This window comes from Phyllosticta citribraziliensis (assembly GCF_038025025.1).
Source record: "Phyllosticta citribraziliensis strain CPC 17464 chromosome Unknown J3D65scaffold_3, whole genome shotgun sequence".
Classification (NCBI taxonomy): domain Eukaryota; kingdom Fungi; phylum Ascomycota; class Dothideomycetes; order Botryosphaeriales; family Phyllostictaceae; genus Phyllosticta; species Phyllosticta citribraziliensis.
Genome location: NW_027117340.1, coordinates 1,486,063 through 1,505,642, shown reverse-complemented (window position 1 = coordinate 1,505,642; position 19,580 = coordinate 1,486,063). Strand labels below are relative to the sequence as shown.

General features: G+C 56.3%; 7 protein-coding genes across 7 annotated transcripts; 5 read left to right on the top strand and 2 right to left on the bottom strand.

Moving 5' to 3' along the window:
- The first annotated feature begins 105 nt into the window (after positions 1–105).
- On the top strand, positions 106–3,121 carry J3D65DRAFT_616937 (kinase-like domain-containing protein). Its single transcript, XM_066799499.1, has 3 exons — positions 106–403; positions 466–2,439; positions 2,493–3,121. The coding sequence occupies exons 1-3, from the start codon at positions 203–205 to the stop codon at positions 2,886–2,888; spliced, it is 2,571 nt and encodes an 856-aa protein (XP_066657859.1). The 5' UTR covers positions 106–202; the 3' UTR covers positions 2,889–3,121.
- Positions 3,122–3,196: 75 nt separating this feature from the next.
- J3D65DRAFT_616934 (P-loop containing nucleoside triphosphate hydrolase protein) lies at positions 3,197–7,928 on the top strand. The gene is made up of 4 exons (XM_066799498.1): positions 3,197–3,518; positions 3,587–3,907; positions 3,958–6,955; positions 7,035–7,928. The coding sequence occupies exons 1-4, from the start codon at positions 3,516–3,518 to the stop codon at positions 7,436–7,438; spliced, it is 3,726 nt and encodes a 1,241-aa protein (XP_066657858.1). The 5' UTR covers positions 3,197–3,515; the 3' UTR covers positions 7,439–7,928.
- Positions 7,929–8,854: 926 nt separating this feature from the next.
- On the bottom strand, positions 8,855–11,047 carry J3D65DRAFT_260640 (zinc/cadmium resistance protein-like protein). Its single transcript, XM_066794870.1, has 4 exons — positions 10,834–11,047; positions 10,739–10,785; positions 10,599–10,685; positions 8,855–10,549 (listed from the first exon to the last, which is right to left on the bottom strand). The coding sequence occupies exons 1-4, from the start codon at positions 10,910–10,912 to the stop codon at positions 9,092–9,094; spliced, it is 1,671 nt and encodes a 556-aa protein (XP_066657857.1). The 5' UTR covers positions 10,913–11,047; the 3' UTR covers positions 8,855–9,091.
- Positions 11,048–12,160: 1,113 nt separating this feature from the next.
- J3D65DRAFT_616929 (uncharacterized protein) lies at positions 12,161–13,405 on the top strand. Its single transcript, XM_066799497.1, has 2 exons — positions 12,161–12,350; positions 12,408–13,405. Exons 1-2 carry the CDS (start codon positions 12,179–12,181, stop codon positions 13,118–13,120), a joined length of 885 nt encoding a protein of 294 aa, XP_066657856.1. The 5' UTR covers positions 12,161–12,178; the 3' UTR covers positions 13,121–13,405.
- Positions 13,301–15,541, bottom strand: J3D65DRAFT_260645 (uncharacterized protein). Its single transcript, XM_066794871.1, has one exon. The coding sequence runs from the start codon at positions 15,371–15,373 to the stop codon at positions 13,481–13,483; it is 1,893 nt and encodes a 630-aa protein (XP_066657855.1). The 5' UTR covers positions 15,374–15,541; the 3' UTR covers positions 13,301–13,480.
- A 463-nt stretch (positions 15,542–16,004) lies between these two features.
- J3D65DRAFT_616925 (uncharacterized protein) lies at positions 16,005–18,488 on the top strand. Its single transcript, XM_066799496.1, has 2 exons — positions 16,005–16,445; positions 16,494–18,488. Exons 1-2 carry the CDS (start codon positions 16,263–16,265, stop codon positions 18,012–18,014), a joined length of 1,704 nt encoding a protein of 567 aa, XP_066657854.1. The 5' UTR covers positions 16,005–16,262; the 3' UTR covers positions 18,015–18,488.
- Positions 18,342–19,560, top strand: J3D65DRAFT_260649 (uncharacterized protein). The gene has a single exon (XM_066794872.1). The coding sequence runs from the start codon at positions 18,669–18,671 to the stop codon at positions 19,473–19,475; it is 807 nt and encodes a 268-aa protein (XP_066657853.1). The 5' UTR covers positions 18,342–18,668; the 3' UTR covers positions 19,476–19,560.
- The last annotated feature ends 20 nt before the right edge of the window (positions 19,561–19,580 follow it).

Below are 19,580 nucleotides of genomic sequence, written 5' to 3'. Positions count from 1 at the left end.
AACATTCACTTGATCCGGGGACCGGCCACGACTTGGGTTGCAGTTCCGTTGCCGTCCGTTGCGGAGTGGCAGCTGCCCGAGGGCGGTGAGCGGCCCGGTTGCTATGCGGCGGTTGTTTACAGCGATCAACCCACCCGCTCTGTTTTCTCATGCTGTCTCGTCCCGCTACCCGCGCCCTTCTCCGCCACAACACCATCACCAAATGTCTGTCCACGCTGATCCGCCGCCTTCGCGGGTGCGGGAGCCCCAGCGCTACGAGTATGATACCGCTGAACAGTTGGGCAAGGGTGGCTTCGCCATATGCCACCGCGCAACTGTGCTCGACCAAGGCCGCTCCACGGGCAGGATAGTTGCCCTTAAAATCGTCAAATCCAAAATGGAGCCCGCCAAGCTTGCGCAAAAGGTAAACCTCTCTCAATTGGAGGCTTGCTGAGATGCAGCGTCATTAACGCAGCCGGTCATTAGTTTGTCACGGAGCTCCAGATTCACTCCAAATTGTCGCATCCCAACATTGTCCAATTCTACCGCGCCTTCTCCTATTACAGCAGCACCTACGTCGTCCTCGAAATATGCGAAAACGGCTCCCTCGCCGACATGCTCAAGAAGCGCAAGTTCTTCACCATGCCCGAAATACGGCGATTTCTGATCCAGACTTGCGGCGCCGTCAAGTATCTGCATCACCGTAACATTATCCATCGCGACTTGAAGACGGGCAACCTGTTCCTCGATTCCGACATGAACATCAAGGTGGGCGACTTTGGTCTCGCAGCCGTCCTTGTGTCTCAGAACGATCTAGGGGCAAGGCGGACAACCATGTGCGGGACACCGAATTATCTGGCCCCGGAAATCCTGGACAAGGGGGGCAATGGCCACAACGAAAAGGTGGATCTTTGGGCAATCGGCATCATCGCATACACTCTGGCCATTGGGAGGGCTCCCTTCCACGCACCTAAGCGAGAGGACATCTACCGAAAACTCCAGAACAGAGAATATAGCTGGCCAGAGGGAACAATCGGGAGCGACGTTTGCGAAGAGCTCAAGGATCTCGTAGGATCGCTGCTCGTGCACGAGGATGACCGCCCAAGCCCTGATCTGATTGTCAGTCACGACTTCTTCAAGCTTGGATACATGCCGCCAAGACTGGACGCCAAATACAAGAGTGGTGCGCCGAAATTCCCCATCAGATCGCTGTCAGCGTCGACGAGGTCCAGGGGATATACGGACGAGTGGTTCAAGATATGCAAAGAGTCGGGAGTTGGTGAATACGCCCCTGGAAAAATATTTCCACTTCTTGGCGGAAAAAGAATTCGCTCGGTCGTCAAAGATTGCGAAAAGGAGCTCGCGTTGGGTCGTCAGCCCGTGGTGCCGATACCATCGGACGTGGTCTACGTACCGTATCCGGACCGTAACGACTGGGAAGATGCCACTGGCGGAGGCTTGAGCCAAATCGCAGAGGAGCGGGAATCGTCGCAAGAGGATGCAGCATATCTTGCCGAGATCAATGCGAACGACAGGAAACAGTCGGCGCTCAACAAGCCACCCACCAGAGGCAACAGGCTGGGTCTGTACAAAGAGAATGTTGCGCCGCAACCGCTCCAGACGGGTGAGGCTTTGGAAAGACCCAAGCGGACCAGGAGTACCCAGGCGGCGGTACGGACTGTAAGTGCACAACGGCCCCCGCGGCCGTCCAAAGAAGTCAAGCCCAATCCTGCCTTAACAGGACCTGTGATAGGAAGGAGAGCTGCCAGGTCTCCGTCGGAGGAAGAAGTGGAAGATTTGGAACCCATTTCAAAGGCCGTTCCTCCATCCAAGAGAAAAGGAACAGAGAGAATCGACTCTCTAGAGCCTATCCCAACACGTTCAGCACCGAAATCTTCAGCGCCCCGGTCTTCTGCGTCCTCAGAAGTGCCTTGCAGCGACCCAACGTCGGTTCTGGAGCGCGTTTCCACATTCCGCGACAACATTGCCCGGGCCCTTGCCGGCAGGTCTACTCCTGGTAGGAAACCGAATAGCGCATACAAACTTCCGTTTGTTGCTAAATGGGTCGATTACTCGAGAAAACACGGCGTCGGTTACGTCCTCGAGGATGGGAACGTCGGTTGCCTACTCAGTGCGACTTCTCGTGATCCGGTCACGCATGTAATCGTCCGCAAAGGGTTCCAACATTTGCAATCCCTTTCCAAAGATCCGAGCTCGGTGGACAAAGTTCCCATGACGTACCTCACAGATTGTGGTGACGACGGGATTCACACGACGGAGCTCTCGCGAGAACGGAGACGGACCTGTGGCATCCTGTGGGCCAAATTTGGCAAATACCTCTGCCAGCAGTATGTCGGCAACGATACGGAGCAGGATGAGCAAGAAATGCCCATGTTTGTTAGGTTTTACCAACGGCTGGGCAGTGTGGGGATTTGGGGATTTGCGGACGGCTCCTTTCAGGTTCGTATTCTGGCGACAGTGACGTTTTTGAAGCGGTGCTGACGGTCATGCAGTTCAACTTTCCAGACCACACCAAGCTGGTACTTTCAGCAGACGGTTGTTTCTGCAACTTTACGTGCCTCTCGCTCGAGGCCACGCAGCACCTTTCGGAGTTTGGAGAGCTTCCTTTCAAATACATCAGGCAGCGCAACGTTTTGACGTGTCTTTTGCGGACTCTTTTGCATGCTCAGGGAGCCAACGGAGCAGAGATCAAGGCGCTTGCGTCAGCAAATCTCCTCAAGGAAAAGCTTGATTTCATAGTCATGGTGGTTGATGCCTGGATATGTGGAGGCGGGCTTGGACGGTCGTCGGATCGGCTCCAGTGGAACGGGCCGCAACTCGACGACGGCAAGAAGCAGGATTGGATCACGGTTGGGCGCAGTGGGGGCGATTATCCTCGGGGTGTCTAGGCATCGGGATTGGAGATGACGTTGGTCTTTTCTCGGCTTTTTTTCTTTGGCGTCGATTATTGCGCTCATTTAGCGGAGGAGTTCGGGACTTGGGCAGCAGCACCGAGGCATTCAATGCGGCGTTTTGGAGACCGTGGGCGGAGCAGGAAGCTGTACAGGCGGGGAGGGGACGTTTCGGATGGCGGATACCTAGGAACTACTGTAACCAAAGGCAGCAGCAGTATTTGTATGCCAAGTCGTCGTCAAAATGCAGTGAAGCGTGAGAGTTGGGCTGGGGCTGGGGCTTGGGAGTGATTGCGCGTAATCCATGCACCGCCACGCCGCCACACCTCACCTTTGCTTCCAGTCGCAGGACCCACTCACGCCCGCGCTGCCCTACCTACGCTGTGACGTCCGCTCGTCCCCATTCATTTGGCCCTCCGTACCCAACCACATCACCCTTGGTCCATCACCCTCGACTCTCTCTCGTTGCAACCCGTCCGTTCCTGCGATACCCTCTCCATCCTCCCTCCCGACTGCACAGGCCTGGATTCCGCTCCCGCCTGTCCAACCCACACCGCATCGCGCCCAGCTGCCGTCTGCCTGACCAGAACTTGACGGCGCTTCAGGGCGCATTTTGGACCCACCATGGTAATTACCTCGACCGCCAGGCCCCCGCCCAACGACCACCTGTCCGCAATCCGTACTAACTTTCCAAGGCTGTCACCAAGCGCGCAGGGCGCAAGAAGGACGCCGGCGCCTCCAAGCAATCCGCCGCAGGCGGCGGAGGTGGAAAGGGCGGCTTCGCCAAGAAGGCCGTCTTCGAAACGACCAAGAAGAAGGAGGTGGGAGTGTCGGATCTCACCCTCATCAGCAAAATCTCCAACGAGGCCATCAACGATAACCTGAAGAAGCGCTTCGAAAATGCCGAAATCTACACCTATATTGGTCATGTCTTGGTCTCGGTCAATCCCTTCCGTGACTTGGGCATTTACACTGAGCAGGTGCTGGAAAGCTACAAGGGCAAAAACAGATTGGAGGTGAGTATGGACGTGTCTCAATCGCATTGGGCGCTGACGGTGTTTTCTAGATGCCTCCGCACGTTTTTGCCATTGCCGAGTCGTCGTACTACAACATGAATGCCTACAAGGAGAACCAGTGCATCATCATTTCCGGCGAGTCGGGAGCAGGCAAGACGGAGGCGGCGAAGCGCATAATGCAGTACATTGCAAACGTATCGGGGGGCTCCAACTCGTCGATCCAAGAGACTAAGGACATGGTTCTGGCGACCAACCCGCTCCTCGAATCATTCGGAAATGCAAAGACGCTGAGGAACAACAACTCGTCGCGCTTCGGCAAATATCTCGAAATCCAGTTCAACCCGCAAGGAGAACCCGTTGGTGCCACCATCAACAACTACCTGCTGGAGAAGTCAAGAGTTGTAGGCCAGATTAAGAACGAGCGCAACTTCCACATCTTCTATCAGTTCACCAAGTCGGCGCCGCAAAACTATCGCGAGCTGTTTGGCGTACAGCCTCCGCAATCATACACCTACACAAGCAAATCGCAATGTTACGATGTCGATGGCATCGACGACCTCGGGGATTTCCAAGAAGTGCTCAGTGCGATGCGCACTGTCGGTATGACGCAAGACGAGCAAGATAACCTTTTTCGCATGCTGTCGGCCGTGCTATGGCTCGGCAACATTACCTTCATCGAAAACGACGAGGGCAACGCGGCGATATCGGACCAATCCGTCGTCGATTTCGTCGCCTATCTCCTGGAAGTCGAGTCGGCCCATGTCAACAAGGCTTTGACAGAAAGAGTGATGGAAACTAGCAGGGGTGGTCGGCGAGGCTCGGTGTATGACGTCCCGCTAAACAGAGCGCAGGCTAGCGCGGTCCGGGATGCACTCGCCAAGGCCATTTACTACAACATGTTCGACTGGATTGTCTTGAGAGTGAACCAGTCGCTCAAGGCTCGTGGTGGACACGCCCAGTCTGTTGGTATTCTGGACATTTACGGATTTGAAATCTTTGAGCGCAACAGCTTTGAGCAGCTGTGCATCAACTATGTGAATGAAAAGCTGCAGCAGATTTTCATTCAGTTGACGTTGAAGACGGAACAAGAGGAATACGCCAGGGAGCAGATTCAGTGGACACCTATCAAGTACTTTGATAACAAGGTTGTCTGTGAATTGATTGAAGAAAAGAGGCCCCCTGGTGTCTTTGCCGCTCTCAACGATGCTTGCGCCACAGCCCACGCAGACCCTACCGCAGCCGACAATACTTTTGTCCAGCGTCTAAATGCCCTCGCGTCGAATCCCAATTTCCAGGCTCGCCAGGGGCAGTTTATCGTCAAGCACTATGCCGGAGACGTCGAATACGCCGTCCAGGGCATGACGGACAAGAACAAGGATCAGCTGCTCAAGGATCTGTTGAACCTGGTGGCGGTCAGTCAGAACCAGTTCCTCCACACTATTTTCCCGCACCAAGTCGACCAGGACAACAAGCGCCGGCCGCCTACGGCTGGTGACAAGATCAAGGCCTCTGCCAATGACCTTGTCGCTACACTAATGAAAGCATCGCCATCGTACATTCGCACGATCAAGCCGAATGAAAACAAGTCTCCTTCTGAATACAATGTTGGAAACGTTCTCCATCAAATCAAGTACCTCGGTCTTCAAGAAAACGTCCGAATTCGTCGGGCTGGTTTTGCTTCGCGTCAAACGTTTGAAAAGTTTGTTGAGCGTTTCTTCCTGCTATCTCCCAGGCTGTCTTATGCCGGTGAATACACATGGACGGGCGACTATCAGACTGGAGCTCGACAAATTTTGAAAGACACCAACATTCCTCCCGAGGAGTGGCAGATGGGAGTCACAAAGGTCTTTATCAAGACCCCCGAGACTCTCTTTGCGTTGGAGACGATGCGCGATCGCTATTGGCACAACATGGCCATCAGGATCCAACGAGCATGGCGCAACTACCTCCGCTACCGAACCGAATGTGCCATTCGTATCCAGCGCTTCTGGAGGAAGCTTACCGGCGGCAAAGAGTTCATCGAGTGGCGAGACCAGGGTCACCAAATCCTCGGCGGCCGCAAGGAGAGGCGGCGTTATAGCTTGGTCGGCTACCGCCGATTCCTGGGCGACTATCTCTACATGAACAGCGACAGTGGGCCTGGAGCGTACATTGCCAACAGCGTCGGAATCAAGAACGGAGATGTCTTGTTCTCTTGCAGGGCTGAGGTCCTGATTTCGAAGCTCGGGCGCTCGAGTAAACCTGAGCCGCGGTCCTTGGTGTTGACTAGGAACAGCGTCTACCTCATCAAGCAGGCCATGATCAACAAGCAGGTCCAGATCGTCGCTGATCGTACGATAGGTCTCGGGGCTATCAAATTTGTCAGCTGTTCCAACTTGAAGGATGACTGGTTCTCGCTGGGTGTCGGTTCTCCTCAAGAACCCGACCCTCTACTTCACTGCTACTTCAAGACGGAATTTTTCACACATCTGAAAAACGCGACCCGCGGCACTTTTGATCTCAAAATTGGCCCCACGGTTGACTACAACAAAAAGCCTGGCAAGATCGTTTCGGTCAAGACGCAAAAGGATCCTCAGGTTCCGTACTACCTGGACGTTTACAAGAGCAGCACGATCCACACCAGCCCTGGCGAAGCCCCCAACTCAGTCTCGAAGCCCACGCCAAAGGGCAAGCAAATAGCAGCCAAGCCCATTACAAAGGGCAAACTACTGCGCCCCGGTGGTCCTGGCGGCGGTCCCTCGAAGCTGGCCAATCGTCCCAAGCCGACTCCTGCTCCAGCACCAGCACCAGCTGCAGCAGCCGCAGCTTCCAGGCGGCCCGTCCCTCAACCCCAACCCGTCGCAGCTCTTTCCAATGGTGCCGCCCCGGCAGCACGTCCAGACTCTTCGGCGTCAAGGGCCCCGCCGCCTCCTCCGCCGCCCCCTGCTCCACCCTCCGCGCCAAAAGAACCCACGTACAAGGCGCTATACGACTTCAACGGCCAGACCAGCGGCGAACTCAGCGTCTCAAAGGACGAAGTTGTGCTGGTGCTACAAAAAGAGAACAATGGTAAGTCTGGTCTCCCAAACGGTGTCCTAACCTCCCCGCAAAAGACAGGAAGAAAGAAACTAACTTGTCAATCAAACAGGCTGGTGGCTGGCCAAACGCCTCGACAACAGCGCTCAAGGCTGGGCGCCGTCGGCCTACCTCGAAGAGCACGTATCCGCGGCCAGACCGGCGCCGCCGCCCCCTCCGCCCGCTGCACCCGCGCGCGCTGTGCCGACCCCAACCAACGGCAACGCGGCCAACGGCACCGCTTCCGCCGCTGCCGCAAAAGCAAAAGGCAAACCCGTTCCTCCCGCTCCCCCGGCCAAGCGGCCCGCCGCAAAGGGCAAACCGGCGCCTCCCCCTGCGCCTGCGCAGCCGAGGGATAGCGGCGTGAGTGCTGGTAGTGGTGGTGGAGGCAGCATGGCGGGCGGTTTGGCTGAGGCGTTGAGGGCGAGACAGGCGGCGATGCGCAAGGGTGCGGATGGAGATGACAATGATTGGTAGGTTTGGAGCAGTCGTGTGAAATTACGGTGCGCGATTCGAGCATAGGGGAAGGGGAAATGGATAGTAGGCACGGAAGAGTTTTCCCGTCTTTTGATCTTTGGTTCTGTCAGCTTTTCCTCTTTTGTTCTTCTTCGCTTCCTCTTTTCTGCGATAGCGAGCGAGAGCGAGGCTACCATGTCGTGCCGTGGCACGCGTGCGCGGCACTGGGTCGTGAGGAAGGTGGTCTGATCGATGGTCGATGGAGGGCGGGTGTTTGCTTGTTTGCTTGGCTGGTTGGCTGCCCCAAGGCGCTGCTGCTACGCTGGTAGACAGACAGGCAGGCAAATACCAGCTCGGCTCTGGTCGACAAGGCTGCAAAGGGGGAGGGTTGAGTTATTAGCATGTACGCAGAGGCAGTCAGGCAGGTAAGGTCGGTATTTGGGCTTAGACGGCACTCGATGTGATTAGCAGGGACGAGTGAGATGGTAAATTGGTAATCAAGAATTGAGAGATGCAACCGAGCATTGCGTGAATACTTCGCTGTTGAGAGCATTCCCAAGGAGAAAATCACGAGCTGGGCCACTCAGTGTGGGAGCTTGGAGACTCAAAATTCTGTGTCACAACCATTGTCGCCCAGCTTTGGGCCTTGATGAAAGCAAGGATTGGGCGAGAAGTCTTTCGCGGCTAGACTCGTTTCTCTACCTGGCAACCAGTATTTCCAAGACCTTTTGATGGGGAAAGCGACACAGTTGGCGACAGAACAAGGTGCAGGTAGATAGACAGGCAGGCAGGCAGGCATACATGCTGGACTTCAATTCAATTCAATTCAGATCGACTCGATTTCAACTCGTTGCTTCATCCATACGCACCATCGCCAACAACGCCCACAGCTACTCAACTCATATAATTTGCGCTTTTTCTCGGTCCACTTCCGCCGCCTCGCCTCTCGCTTCTCTCGCTGCTACTGCCACTGCTCGCGCAACAACAACATCATCATCGACTGTAGAGACACACCGTGTACGGAAACAGTACAACAAGAGAGGAAAAGGGGGAGTATAACAAGGTTTAAAAGGTGCTTTGGGGAATAGGAGCTGGGACAATTAAGTAAGGCAGACAAAAGGCAGAGAGAGAGAGAGAGAAAGAAAAGAGAGAGAGAGAGAGTGTGTGTGTGTGTGACGCATACATGCGTACATACGTACATGCATACGTGCAATACAATCCGGTATAGTACAATAACGGATCAAAAGGGAGTGTGGGATGCACTACTGTTTCTGCAGTGACATGTACTGAGTGGCAGCACAGTCAACGGCTGTGAAGCACAGGGATACTAAAGAGGGACTAGGAAAAGGCCTGGGTGTCTAGAAGCAGCATTATTACCGTTCCACAGAGCAAAAGAAAAGAAAAGAGAGATAGGAAATGGGGCGCGGGGCCCAAGACGAGCATATTGGAAAGCATCCGTTTAAAGACAACGCCGATAGGAAAAGGGTAGGCAGTAGGCCTAGTGGTCATGTTCGGGGGGCTCCGGTGCGGCGATGCTGCCGCGGTAGCCGGGCAGGTATTTTTTCGTTTGGGTGATGTGTGATGGTACAGGAATCTTCGCAATCGACAGCGCAGCTAACCGCAAAGGAAATTCTTTTTTGATTGATTGCGGTCCTGGACAGCGGATTTGAAAATTTAGTGCCTGTGGCCATTGGCACTGTGTCCATTGCCATTCTGTGTGGTGCACGAGTCTTGAGATCCCTCTGCTGGTGGCGTCTTGGGAGGGCAGCATTGTTTGCCGTCGCCGCAGGCATCCCCACAGTCCAGCAGACAGCAGGCCTCTGGATCATCCTTACTGCCCTGGCCGCCGCGGAGACTACCCGTGGCGCTGGTCTGCTTGGTGATGGGAGCTGACTTGGCATGGCCATTGCGGTCGCCGTCGCAGGAGCTGTCGTCGCCGGATCCGTCGCGGCCAATGTGGTCGTGCTCTTCGTTGAGACAGAACTCGGGCTGGATGGTAGAGCTGTGGATGCCATACTCGTGGAGACACTTCCTAATGGCACGAGCCAGTTCCATGTAGCGTGCAGATCCCTGGCCCTTGAAGTCGAATTCGACCTGGACGTGGAGAGAAGCGACGAGCTTGGTGTCGCTGAGCTGCCAGACGTGCAAGTGGTGACAGCTGATGATGCCGGGGAGCTGAACAATGTCATCCTGGATATCTTCAACATTGATGGACGAAGGAGCAGCTTGGAGCAGAATGCGCGACGCAGCCTTGCAGAGAGGGATCGCAGAGCACAAGATGATGACGGTGATGATGAGCGAGATGGCTGGATCCGAGTAGAAGCGCCATGAGAATGGGGTCAACCAAATGATGAGCGCAGATGCAATGACGCCGACGTTTCCAAGCGCATCGCCCAAGACGTGGAGAAAGACGCCCTTCATGTTGAGATCTTCATGAGAGTGGCCATGTCCACCAGAGCCCGAATCCTTGGGCTTTGCGTGGTTGTGGCTAGCGTGCACGTCCTGAGAGCGGCGGTGGGAATGGCGACTGTGACGCTTGGGGTCTTTGTTCAACAGCGGCGAATTCTCGCTGGGGTTGCCGTCCTCGTCGACAGCATCCTCAGAATCACTGTCATCCCTGCGCGCAGCATTGATGATCTCGTTGCGGAACAAAGCGGGATGGATGGGGAAGTCGTCCACCCTGGACCTTGAGCGACTGTGGCGGCGATACTGGTGGCTTGTGGACGAGGAACCATCCTCAACTTCAGCAGAATTCCTCTTCATGTTCTTGCTCTGAGGCCAGTTGCCAATCTTGTTTTGAGGAAGAACGTCCGCGACGTTGCCGCTCTCGTCGGTGACGGGATCGTGTGTGTGTCCATGTCCTTCCTCGGCCGCGCTGAGCTCGTCGTGACTATGTGAATGGGCATGTCCTCCGTGGCTGTGGCCGCCATGGCTGTGACCATGGTCGTGGAACAGGAAGAGACCGATAATGTTGGAGGCGAGACCAAAGGAACCGACGATGAGGATGAGCTTGGGGTTGGAAACCTCCTGGGGCTCGACGAATCGCTGAATGGCTTCGAGGAAGATCGAAAGGCAGAGGGCGACGAGGAAAACGCCGTTGACGAGGGCTCCCAAGGTTTCGGCGCGTTGGAACTGGGGCACAGTTAGCCGACGGCGGTTACGAGGCACACAAACTTCTTACGCCGTAAGTATACATGCGAGACCTTGTCTTGGAGTTTGCGACCCGGACGGCCCATAGTCCTACGCACAAAGAGAGGACATCGTTGAGCTGCGCAGAATTAGTGTGATGTCACGGCGGCGCAACGTCTCGGTGTAACCGACCATGTGAAAAGCATCCGCCACCAGCGCCAGCGAGTGCACAGCATAGCCTGTAGAGGGTCAGTCGCTGCTGTCGAGGGGCCAAAGACCAAACGTACCGACGATCAGCTCAAGCAGAAAGAAGGCCGAGTCAATGGCGAGCAGGATCAAAATCCTGTTCGTCTTGGAGAGGCCCATGGCTGTCGCGCGCACGCAGCGAGGGCGAAGGCGATGGCGCAAAGAGTCGGTACGGCAGAGAGGCGCAGTGGCGAAGACGTGGTTTATTTAAGACGGGTCGCAGAGGGGAGAGCTCAAGGCACACTCATGAGCAGATGATGAGTGTGATGTTGGGGCGGGAACCGTGGGCGAAAGGCGAATGTTGATGGTTCGGGGTATCGATAGGGCAGCGGCCAGGATTTAGTTTTGGCGATTCCGGAGGTTTCGTCGGTCTGCTCACGCAATCATCCGGCTAAACCAACCAACCAGCCAACCGACCCATCCATACATATGTCAAAGCCGACGACCGACCTAACCCAAGGGTTGGATTGCCACGAATACACCTCACTACACAAGCCGCCGAGCGACGTGCCACACGCTCAGGCCAAGGGGCAGGAAGGGAGAGATTCATTTCCCATCGCCGTCGACAAGCCCGCTGTAACATGTTCCGCCCGAGCGCGGCATTCCTCTGTCATTCAACACTTTTCCAACCTCGACTCCTGGCCACAATCGTTTGAGGCGTCAGTCTAAAGTCCGACAGATTGCTGAGGCCGACCCACGGCATCCTTCGCCTTGACGCCCTCCCCGCCTCTGGATCCAGGAACTAGCCCTCGTACTAGGAAACCTAATTTGATCCGTTGGGCTGCATCCGCCGTCTGTACCTGACCATCTGTTGTGCCATCCGATGAACCGAGCGCAAGACCAGTGTCGAGTCGCTCATCATCAACGGCCGCTATATTTGGGGGTACGTACCGCTACATGGGTATTTCGTCCCTGCGTCGAATTGCGCGTCCTTTGTAGTGGTTTTTTGGTTTGATAAAAACCTCCAGCCTCCATCTAGAACAACATGGCAAATGCAGCGGGATACTCTGATTGTGCCATGATACACAAGGGTCCATCCTCCTCCTGAATAGGCATTCGACGTGTCGCTCATGATCTGACCTGGCATGACTTGTCCACATCCCTGTAGCGCTTCGATGTCGTTATCGTCGTGTTCTTCCTGTGCATGTGAGGAATTTTGAGCAGGACTGAACTGAGAGAGATATAGACTTACGACCAATCATCGTGCAAATGCAAAACTGCCTAGTTCCAGGGCTGCTGTCCAACATCGGATGGAGCGCAAGGAATAGGTCCCCGCGAGCCCCGCGCCAATCCTTGCTCAGCCCTATTCCGCACAGACCACTGCTTAAACGTCATGATCCCAAACCGCGCCGCCTGGACCAAGGCTCGCTTTTTCAACACCCCAACATGTCCTCTCTCAGCCCTCGCATGGCCGACGCCATGCTGATGCTCGGCCTGGGCGTGGGCATCGCACTTGTCGTGCGGGGCGTCAGTTTTGGGCTGCACACCATTTACCGCGACACCGAGGTCGCAGAAGATCCTGACCCGCCTCACGCTGTTTCGCAAGGCACAGAAGAAGGTATCAACACACCGGACCACCAATACCCTACCAGTCCGCTGACATAGCCCCTACTAGATATTCCCCTCTCCTCACTTGGAATGCTAGCCACAACACATCAAAACCTCGAAGTCCGCAAAGCCGCCATCGTCATCCTCACGAACCGCTTCCTCAGCGACACGGCCAACATCCGCGCCCTCCTCAACGACGCCCGCCAGCCACCGGGCACGCCGCACCAGCGCGCCGCCGAGCTCGCCATAACCATGATCCGCGAAACCCACGGCGTCGACCTCGAAGAGTGGGACGCCCGCGGCCAGCGCCAGCACGTCCGCCACCAAGAAGCCGTGCACCAGGCGCGCCAGCTGTGGGAGGTGCTGCCATCCGAGCCAGACGAGCACGGCCGCTGGGAAATGCAGCCCTCGTCGCGCTATCCCTTTGTTGAGGACCGCGACCGCGACGCCGCCGCGGAAGCGGACGATTCGACGTCGGTCCAGCTCACGTTTCCGTTGCTGCCCCGCAACGCGCCCGCGCCCGAGGAGCTCGACGACGATGAAGATGACGACGAAGACAATGACAATTGGGATGGCGCTCTGTTGGACCAGCACGCGCGAATTACGCGCAACCTGACCGTGTCGGCTCGCCGGCGCCGCGACAGGTCCGAGGAGGTTGCCCGGCGGCGTGTGAGGCGCGAAGCAGTCGTCATTAATAATGGAGATCGGCCCATCACCCAGGACGACATCTTCCAGCGTCCTCCAACCCGTTCTACCACCGTCAATCTGCTGGAGCTTTGAGTCTGTGGGCTGGAACAGCGCAAGGAATGATCGAGGTATAACGTGGGAGGAGCTCTGGCGCATTGTGATACCCCTGTATGGTTTCGTTATTTTGGGCTGCATCATTCCCTGTTCTTTCCGGTCGGGTTGAAAAAGCATGGAATGCTACAGTACCATGGTGGAGATCGAAAAGTTTTGAGCATTGTCCAAACCGCAAATTTGTCCTGCGTTTGCAGACACGACGCCGGTTAGCGCCAAAGTGGTACCATTTTCATACCTACGTGAGTGAATGGCCATATGACTGACAAACAACAACCGGGTATCATATCCATGCAAGCAGTCCGCCTGCTTTCCCTTTATCCATCAGTCTCTCAATCACACTCAATCGCTCCCGTCCTCTCCCAACCCCGGGCCTTGCCCATCCATATCCATCCACGCACTGACAACCCACGCCATAACCAGCGCATCCAGCGCCCGCCGCTCCAATGGCCGCTCGAGACGCAACCAACGCCTCGTCGACGTCTGGTGCATCTTCCGCTGTCGGCCCCTTTCTCTCTCCCTTTTCATAAATGGCGTTGAAGAAGGAGCGTCTGGGTCTGTGGCAGTGTCGTCAACGATGTTGTCTGTTGTCCGCAGACTGACGCGACTCGCAACGCGGCGGAGGGCTAGGGCCGTGCTGCTAGGCCGGCGCCTCATCATGCCCATCCCCATCCTGGTCCCGGTCATCGTCGCGGTGCTTGTCGTACCCGCCCTCCTCCTGCTGCTACCCTGCGCTTCCACATCAGCGTCGATCCCGGCGCTTCGTGGCTCGTTGGCTGAGGTAGCGGGCGGCGCCGTTGCCGCATGCACGGGGAAGTTGATCGGGATCGTCTTCGTAGTGGTGATGGCTCCAGAGGTGGCGACCAGTTGGCTGGGTGCTACGGGGGTCGTGGCCATGGTTGAAGACTGGGATGGGGATGGAGGAGATGGCGAGGAGAGCGATACGGTGCCCGCGCGCCATTCGAAGATGCCGTGGTGATGGCGGCGCGTCTGCGAGGGCTCTTCGGCGTCCTCGATCGCATCTTCATTGCTGTCGTAGCGGCAATGCTGCTCCCCGGCGGCGGCAATTCTCATCGTTGTCGTAGTCGCTGGAGCGGTCGCCATCCCCAATCCCCGCCGCAAACTCATCCCCAGACTTCCTTTACGCCTGACTCGGCGGTATTCTTCCTCTTGCTCACGACCTCCCCCTGACACCCCCTTCTTCTTCTCCTTCTCCATCCTTTCCGTTGCCGCAAACACGACATCGCGCCTCCATGCCTCTTTTTCTCGAAACTCCCACCGACCATCTCTTTCCCCGCCACCGTCCGTCTTCTCTCGCGTCAACCGACACAGCTCCCAGCTCGCCCCTCTGCCCTTCCAGCTGCGTCCCGCTGCCAAGGCAAAAGGGGACGCGGGGCTCGGCACGAGTCGTCCCGCCACAGTCGACGCTTTGCACCCACGTATCTCGGGCACTGCGGCGCGCGGTGAGTAGTACGTCGCCGTGTACAGCGTCAGGTCGTTGTCGAACGGAACCAGCGCTGACGTCGAAGCGGTTGGAGAGGTGCTGCTGCCGTCACTGGCAAACGCGACGCGCCTGCTCTCGCTTCTTGTCAGCCGTCGCAGCGCCAGTTGGTGCGGCCGGCCGGCTCGAGTGTGCGAGAGGGAGACTTGGTAGCGAGGAGTTGGTGCCGACGAGGCGTCATTGCTGCTGGCGTAGATATAGGGGAAGGATATGTGAAAGAGGAGGGCGTGAGGATCAAAGGGTGTGTAGGCTGGCGGCGGCGGTGCTGTTTCTGCTACAAAAGGTCCGTAGCCGTAACTGGATGGTGGCCGTGAGGGTGGCGGGAGGATGGGAAGGGGTTTGTTGAGATTTAAGCTTGAACCTAGGAGGTTGTTTCTCCCGGAAGGTGGGTCGGCCTGCGAGGGCGATTGGGATTCAGGAGATGTAGATGCATGTGATATGGTAGTCGAGGCAGGAGATGGAGCGGCTGGTGATGGTAGCGAATCGGCCGTCTTGAACGAGTCTGTAGAGCTCGAAGCATCGCTTGATGGCGGATACGTCGTTGGAGGCGTCGAAGGCGTGGGACTAGACGACGAGGCTTGCAATTGCGGCCTCGAGTCTCTGCGAGCTTGCCTGCTTCTGGTCGACGATGGCCCCGAAGTGCTTTGTGAAGATAGAGACGAAGAAAGTACTAGACTCGGGAGCGTTCTGTCAGGGCTCCAGGACAAGGTGTTTGATGTCTGGTCTTGAATCATTCTAGGAGACTGACGAGACAATGGGAAAGACTGATGGGAAAGAGAAAATACGACATGCAGCACAAGGACTTGGCACGTCTAGAACAAACCACCCTAGAGAGGCACCGTCGCTTGACAAAAAGACGGCGTCTAGGGAACATTGTTTATATTGCTCCGGGACAACCAGCATGGCCAGGTCTGCGAGCCAAGCTCCAAGACCGGCTATCTTCAACAAGCCATATTAGCTGGAGCTTCATCGTTTTGGCGTTTGACACGACGGTGAGGCTTGGCTGGAGAGGGTGGACTTGGCAATGGGGTTACAGAGTGTATGTCGTAGATGATGCGCTCGCGGGCTCATGGTCTTGGACGAGGACAACGATTGGCCTGGCGGGCTGACGCAGAGCGGGAGGCTATCTACGAGGCGTCCCGGTGGCTTTTTCGACTGGGGATGCGGTGAGAGGCAATGCCGTCAGCAGGCCTGGGGGTTGGGCGGTTTGTTGTCGTTGGTGAGTTGTAGACTGGAGGGCGGAGGGCATCCTTGCAGTGGGGTGCTGAGCAGGGGGTGGCACTCGACGGGCAGAATGCGGAGAAGACGATGGGCGCAGGGATGGCGATGGCGACCCACGCGTTGGTCGTGCTCAGCTGCTCGACACCATCATCGTCTTTCATTCCCGACGCACCGCACGCGAACAATCAATGGCGCCGCCAGGCTGCTTGTGGCTTGGGGCCTCTGCAGCCATGACGTTGTGACAGAGTCCAGGCCTTGTCAGCTTCCCTGCTGCTGTGCAATCCCATCCCGTCCACCACCACTTTTCCATCACAATCCGGATCTTGGAAATATCCATCCACTTCTATTCTCCTCGTCTCCCCCACCCAACTCTGCTCAAGCCTTCTCTCAACTTGAGCCGCCATGGTCTCGCTCTGGGGAACCAAGCGCGACGACGACGACGACAACAATGAGCCGTCCGATGCCACCCATGGCCAATCTTCGCGACCATCCTACGAGTCGCGCGAGCCAGATGAGAATACACGACTTCTGGGCTCGCAGCGCCAGCGGCATGCTGATGGCTACTTGGACCCCAACGATCCTGCTGCAAGTTTCCGCTCTCATGTAACAAGATCGTTTCTGACACACGCCCAGGTCTCGCCCTACAACCTATGGAGCGTTCGTTTCACTCGCTACCTGACCGTCCTAATCCTCGTCGTTACCTTCCTATGGTGGGTGCTTCTGTTGGTGTCAATCTTCGTCTCGCCCCCGGGCTTGCACTCGCGCGGTTCCGGCTTCTTTGACTTTTCCTACACAACCCTTACCTTGGGAAACCTTTTGGTCGCACTCCTATTCTTCGCTACACCTTCGGCCGCCATGCGCACATCGGCCGCCCTGATAGCCCTGATACTCCTTGCCGACATGATTCTCATACTGGCCGCGAAGCGCATCCGTCTCGAGGAGGGCTGGGTCGGCATTGCGTCCGTGGTCTGGGCCGTCGTGGTCGCCATCTGGTGCGTCATCGCCGACAGAGTTGTTGCGTGGGGCAAGGCGGAAGAAGAAGAACGTCTCACTGGGAGACCAGAGTCACGGCGCTCGCTTCGCGAGTGGTTCGCTGTCTTTGTCTCGACCATCATCCTGGCCATCTACGTCATCATTGCCATTTTGATGACTGCGACGCTCATCATTCGCGCCCGCGATGCTACACTCGAAATGCCTGGTGAGCGCTATCTAGTCGATGGCGACAAGTACGCAGTCCATTTGTCATGCGTCGGCAATGTGACTTATACAAATGAGCGCAAGAACCCAACCATCTTGCTCGAAGCCGGGGAGCATCCCAGCGAATACAACTTTGAGCACTGGCTCTACAGCGCCCGGCAAAACAACACCATCTCTCGCTTCTGTTACTGGGATCGTCCGGGCTACGCTTGGTCAGACAATGCCCCATCTCCACATTCGGCTGGCATGTCTGCAGACGCGCTGTCCGAGGCTTTAGCTCGTGCAGGTGAAGAGGGCCCCTGGATCCTAGTCTCGGCCGGCATCGGCAGCATCACGAGCCGCATCTTTTCGTCACGACACTTGCGCGAAGTCACGGGCATCATGATGGTAGATCCGATGCACGAAGATTTGCTGCACCGCATCGGGTCTGCAAGCCGCGGATTCATCTTGTGGGGTTGGGGCGTCATCTCACCACTGGGCATCCAGAGAATAGCTGGGGCTTTGTTCAAGGGTCGCGATCGCGAGGATCGCGTTTACGGACGAAACGCCTATCAGTCGGGCAAGTATATCAAGGCGCAGCTGCAGGAAAATCTCGTCGCCGATTCGCTTAGCAAAAGCGAAGTTGTCAGCGCGCGCGCCATCCAAGACCGCAACACTCCTGTGGTTCTAGTCAGTTCTGGGGTTGAGGTGCGCAAGAGCAGCGAATGGGAGCGCAAGCAGCGTGATCTGGCCACTTTGACCGACAACCTGGTTGCATGGGAAGTTGTCAACAAGGCGCCACATGAGGTGTGGCAGACGCTCGAGGGCCGCACCACCATGGAAAGCGCCCTGGCGGAACTCATCAAGGCCTCTGCGCTCTACTCGAAGCCTTGGGATGGAGGAGAGCGGGATGGCGAGCGCAAACATGGGAAGAAAGGCAAGCACAGGGGTGATCGCAACCGTAAGCATCACGGGTGAGTTTTGAGTTCAGTTAATTGGGTAGGGACTAGGTATTGGGTGGGACTTTGCATGAGCACATGGGAAACATGGGCCAGTGTTCTCGAGCCTGGCGTTGGTTTGGTCTTTTCTTCTGAGCTCTGGACTTGCTTTTGATTGGGTTTCTAGGCATTATTGCAACTTGTCGCAACATTTTCCTGTCATACCAAAATCTTTCCTAAAGTACATCAGGGCCGTTTTGCTACTGCATCAATCATGTTCAACCTTTCTGTCACAGTGCATGTTGAGGGAAACGGTAACTCTAGCATTCTGGCCTAAGGAGCTTTCACTCAATCCTAAGGCTCACGAACGTGACTGAGGAGCAGTCATGCACCACCACCACCGATGCATCCAAGGAGTCCTCACTTCTCCACTGTTCCGACATATTAGCGAAATTCTCCAGCTGCAGACCTCCCATTGCGGTATTCATCCGGCCCCCATCCTTCTCCCAACTTCAAACGTCTTACTAGAGCAGCAGACGAAGCGCCGAGATTATGCTGCTCTCCATAAGCGCCAGCCCCACCCAATTTCCATGCAGTGGACACAAGCAGGACGTATCACAGCTCAAGATCCCAAGTTCAAACGTCTACACAATCATACCAAACTTTACCTGCATGGCGCGCTAGTCCGCAACAAATGGCCAACGCCTACCATCCTGGCAACATTGAACTTCTGATATTCCATACCGAGCTTCTTGAGATCGTTGGGACCACGGACGCCTTGACTTTTTCTGGTTTTTGGCTGCAACGTCAAACGTCTGATGCTCGCCCCGGCAGGATCGCGCTCGTCGTCCGCGTGAGCGAGCGCAAGCGTCCAACTAACTTTGGACGTGGTGCTTTTGACCCCCGCTTGCGGACCACCAGTGCCACCCCCGGCAATGGCCAATCCGACTGCGCTGCTGTGGCACAGCGTGTGTGCACTCCCACCAGTCAACACAGCGCTCCTGCAACTTTGAACGTCGTGAGGAGAGCATTTTTGCCGACCTGCCACGGCAACGCTGGCTTTAATTTTCCCTCGCTATACCCCAAAACGAAGCACGGCGGCGTCTCCGCAGTTGGAAATGTACCGTTGCTAGCCAATCCAACGCTTTGTCGTAGCGCTGCTCGCACACAACTTCCGACGCCGTCCATCTATACCGGCAGCCGTCGTGTCCGCGGAACCGGCATTAGCGCCGCGGCTCCCCAACTTCAAACGTCTTGCGCTCATTTTTTAGATGTTCGGGTAACTGCGGAGAGATTGGACAGCTGCGAGGGGGGCGATCAAGTAAACAAACGGCTTGATAATGCAGGCAGACTGCGGTGGTCGACCAACTTTTACACGGAGAATGGTTCTTGGGTCTTGAATGCTCTCCCTCTATGCAGCCATCTGGATTTTACTCAAATGCTCTCTGGTATTCCTTCACTGTGCCAAGAAGTATGGACGCTTGTCTGTCTGTTTGCCTGAGAAAGTCATGATACTCTCCTTTCGTTTACTCTTCCTCCTCCCGCTGATCCTTTCTCACCGCTCACCGCTTGGCAGAACTTGTACTACACACACAAACGGGATGGG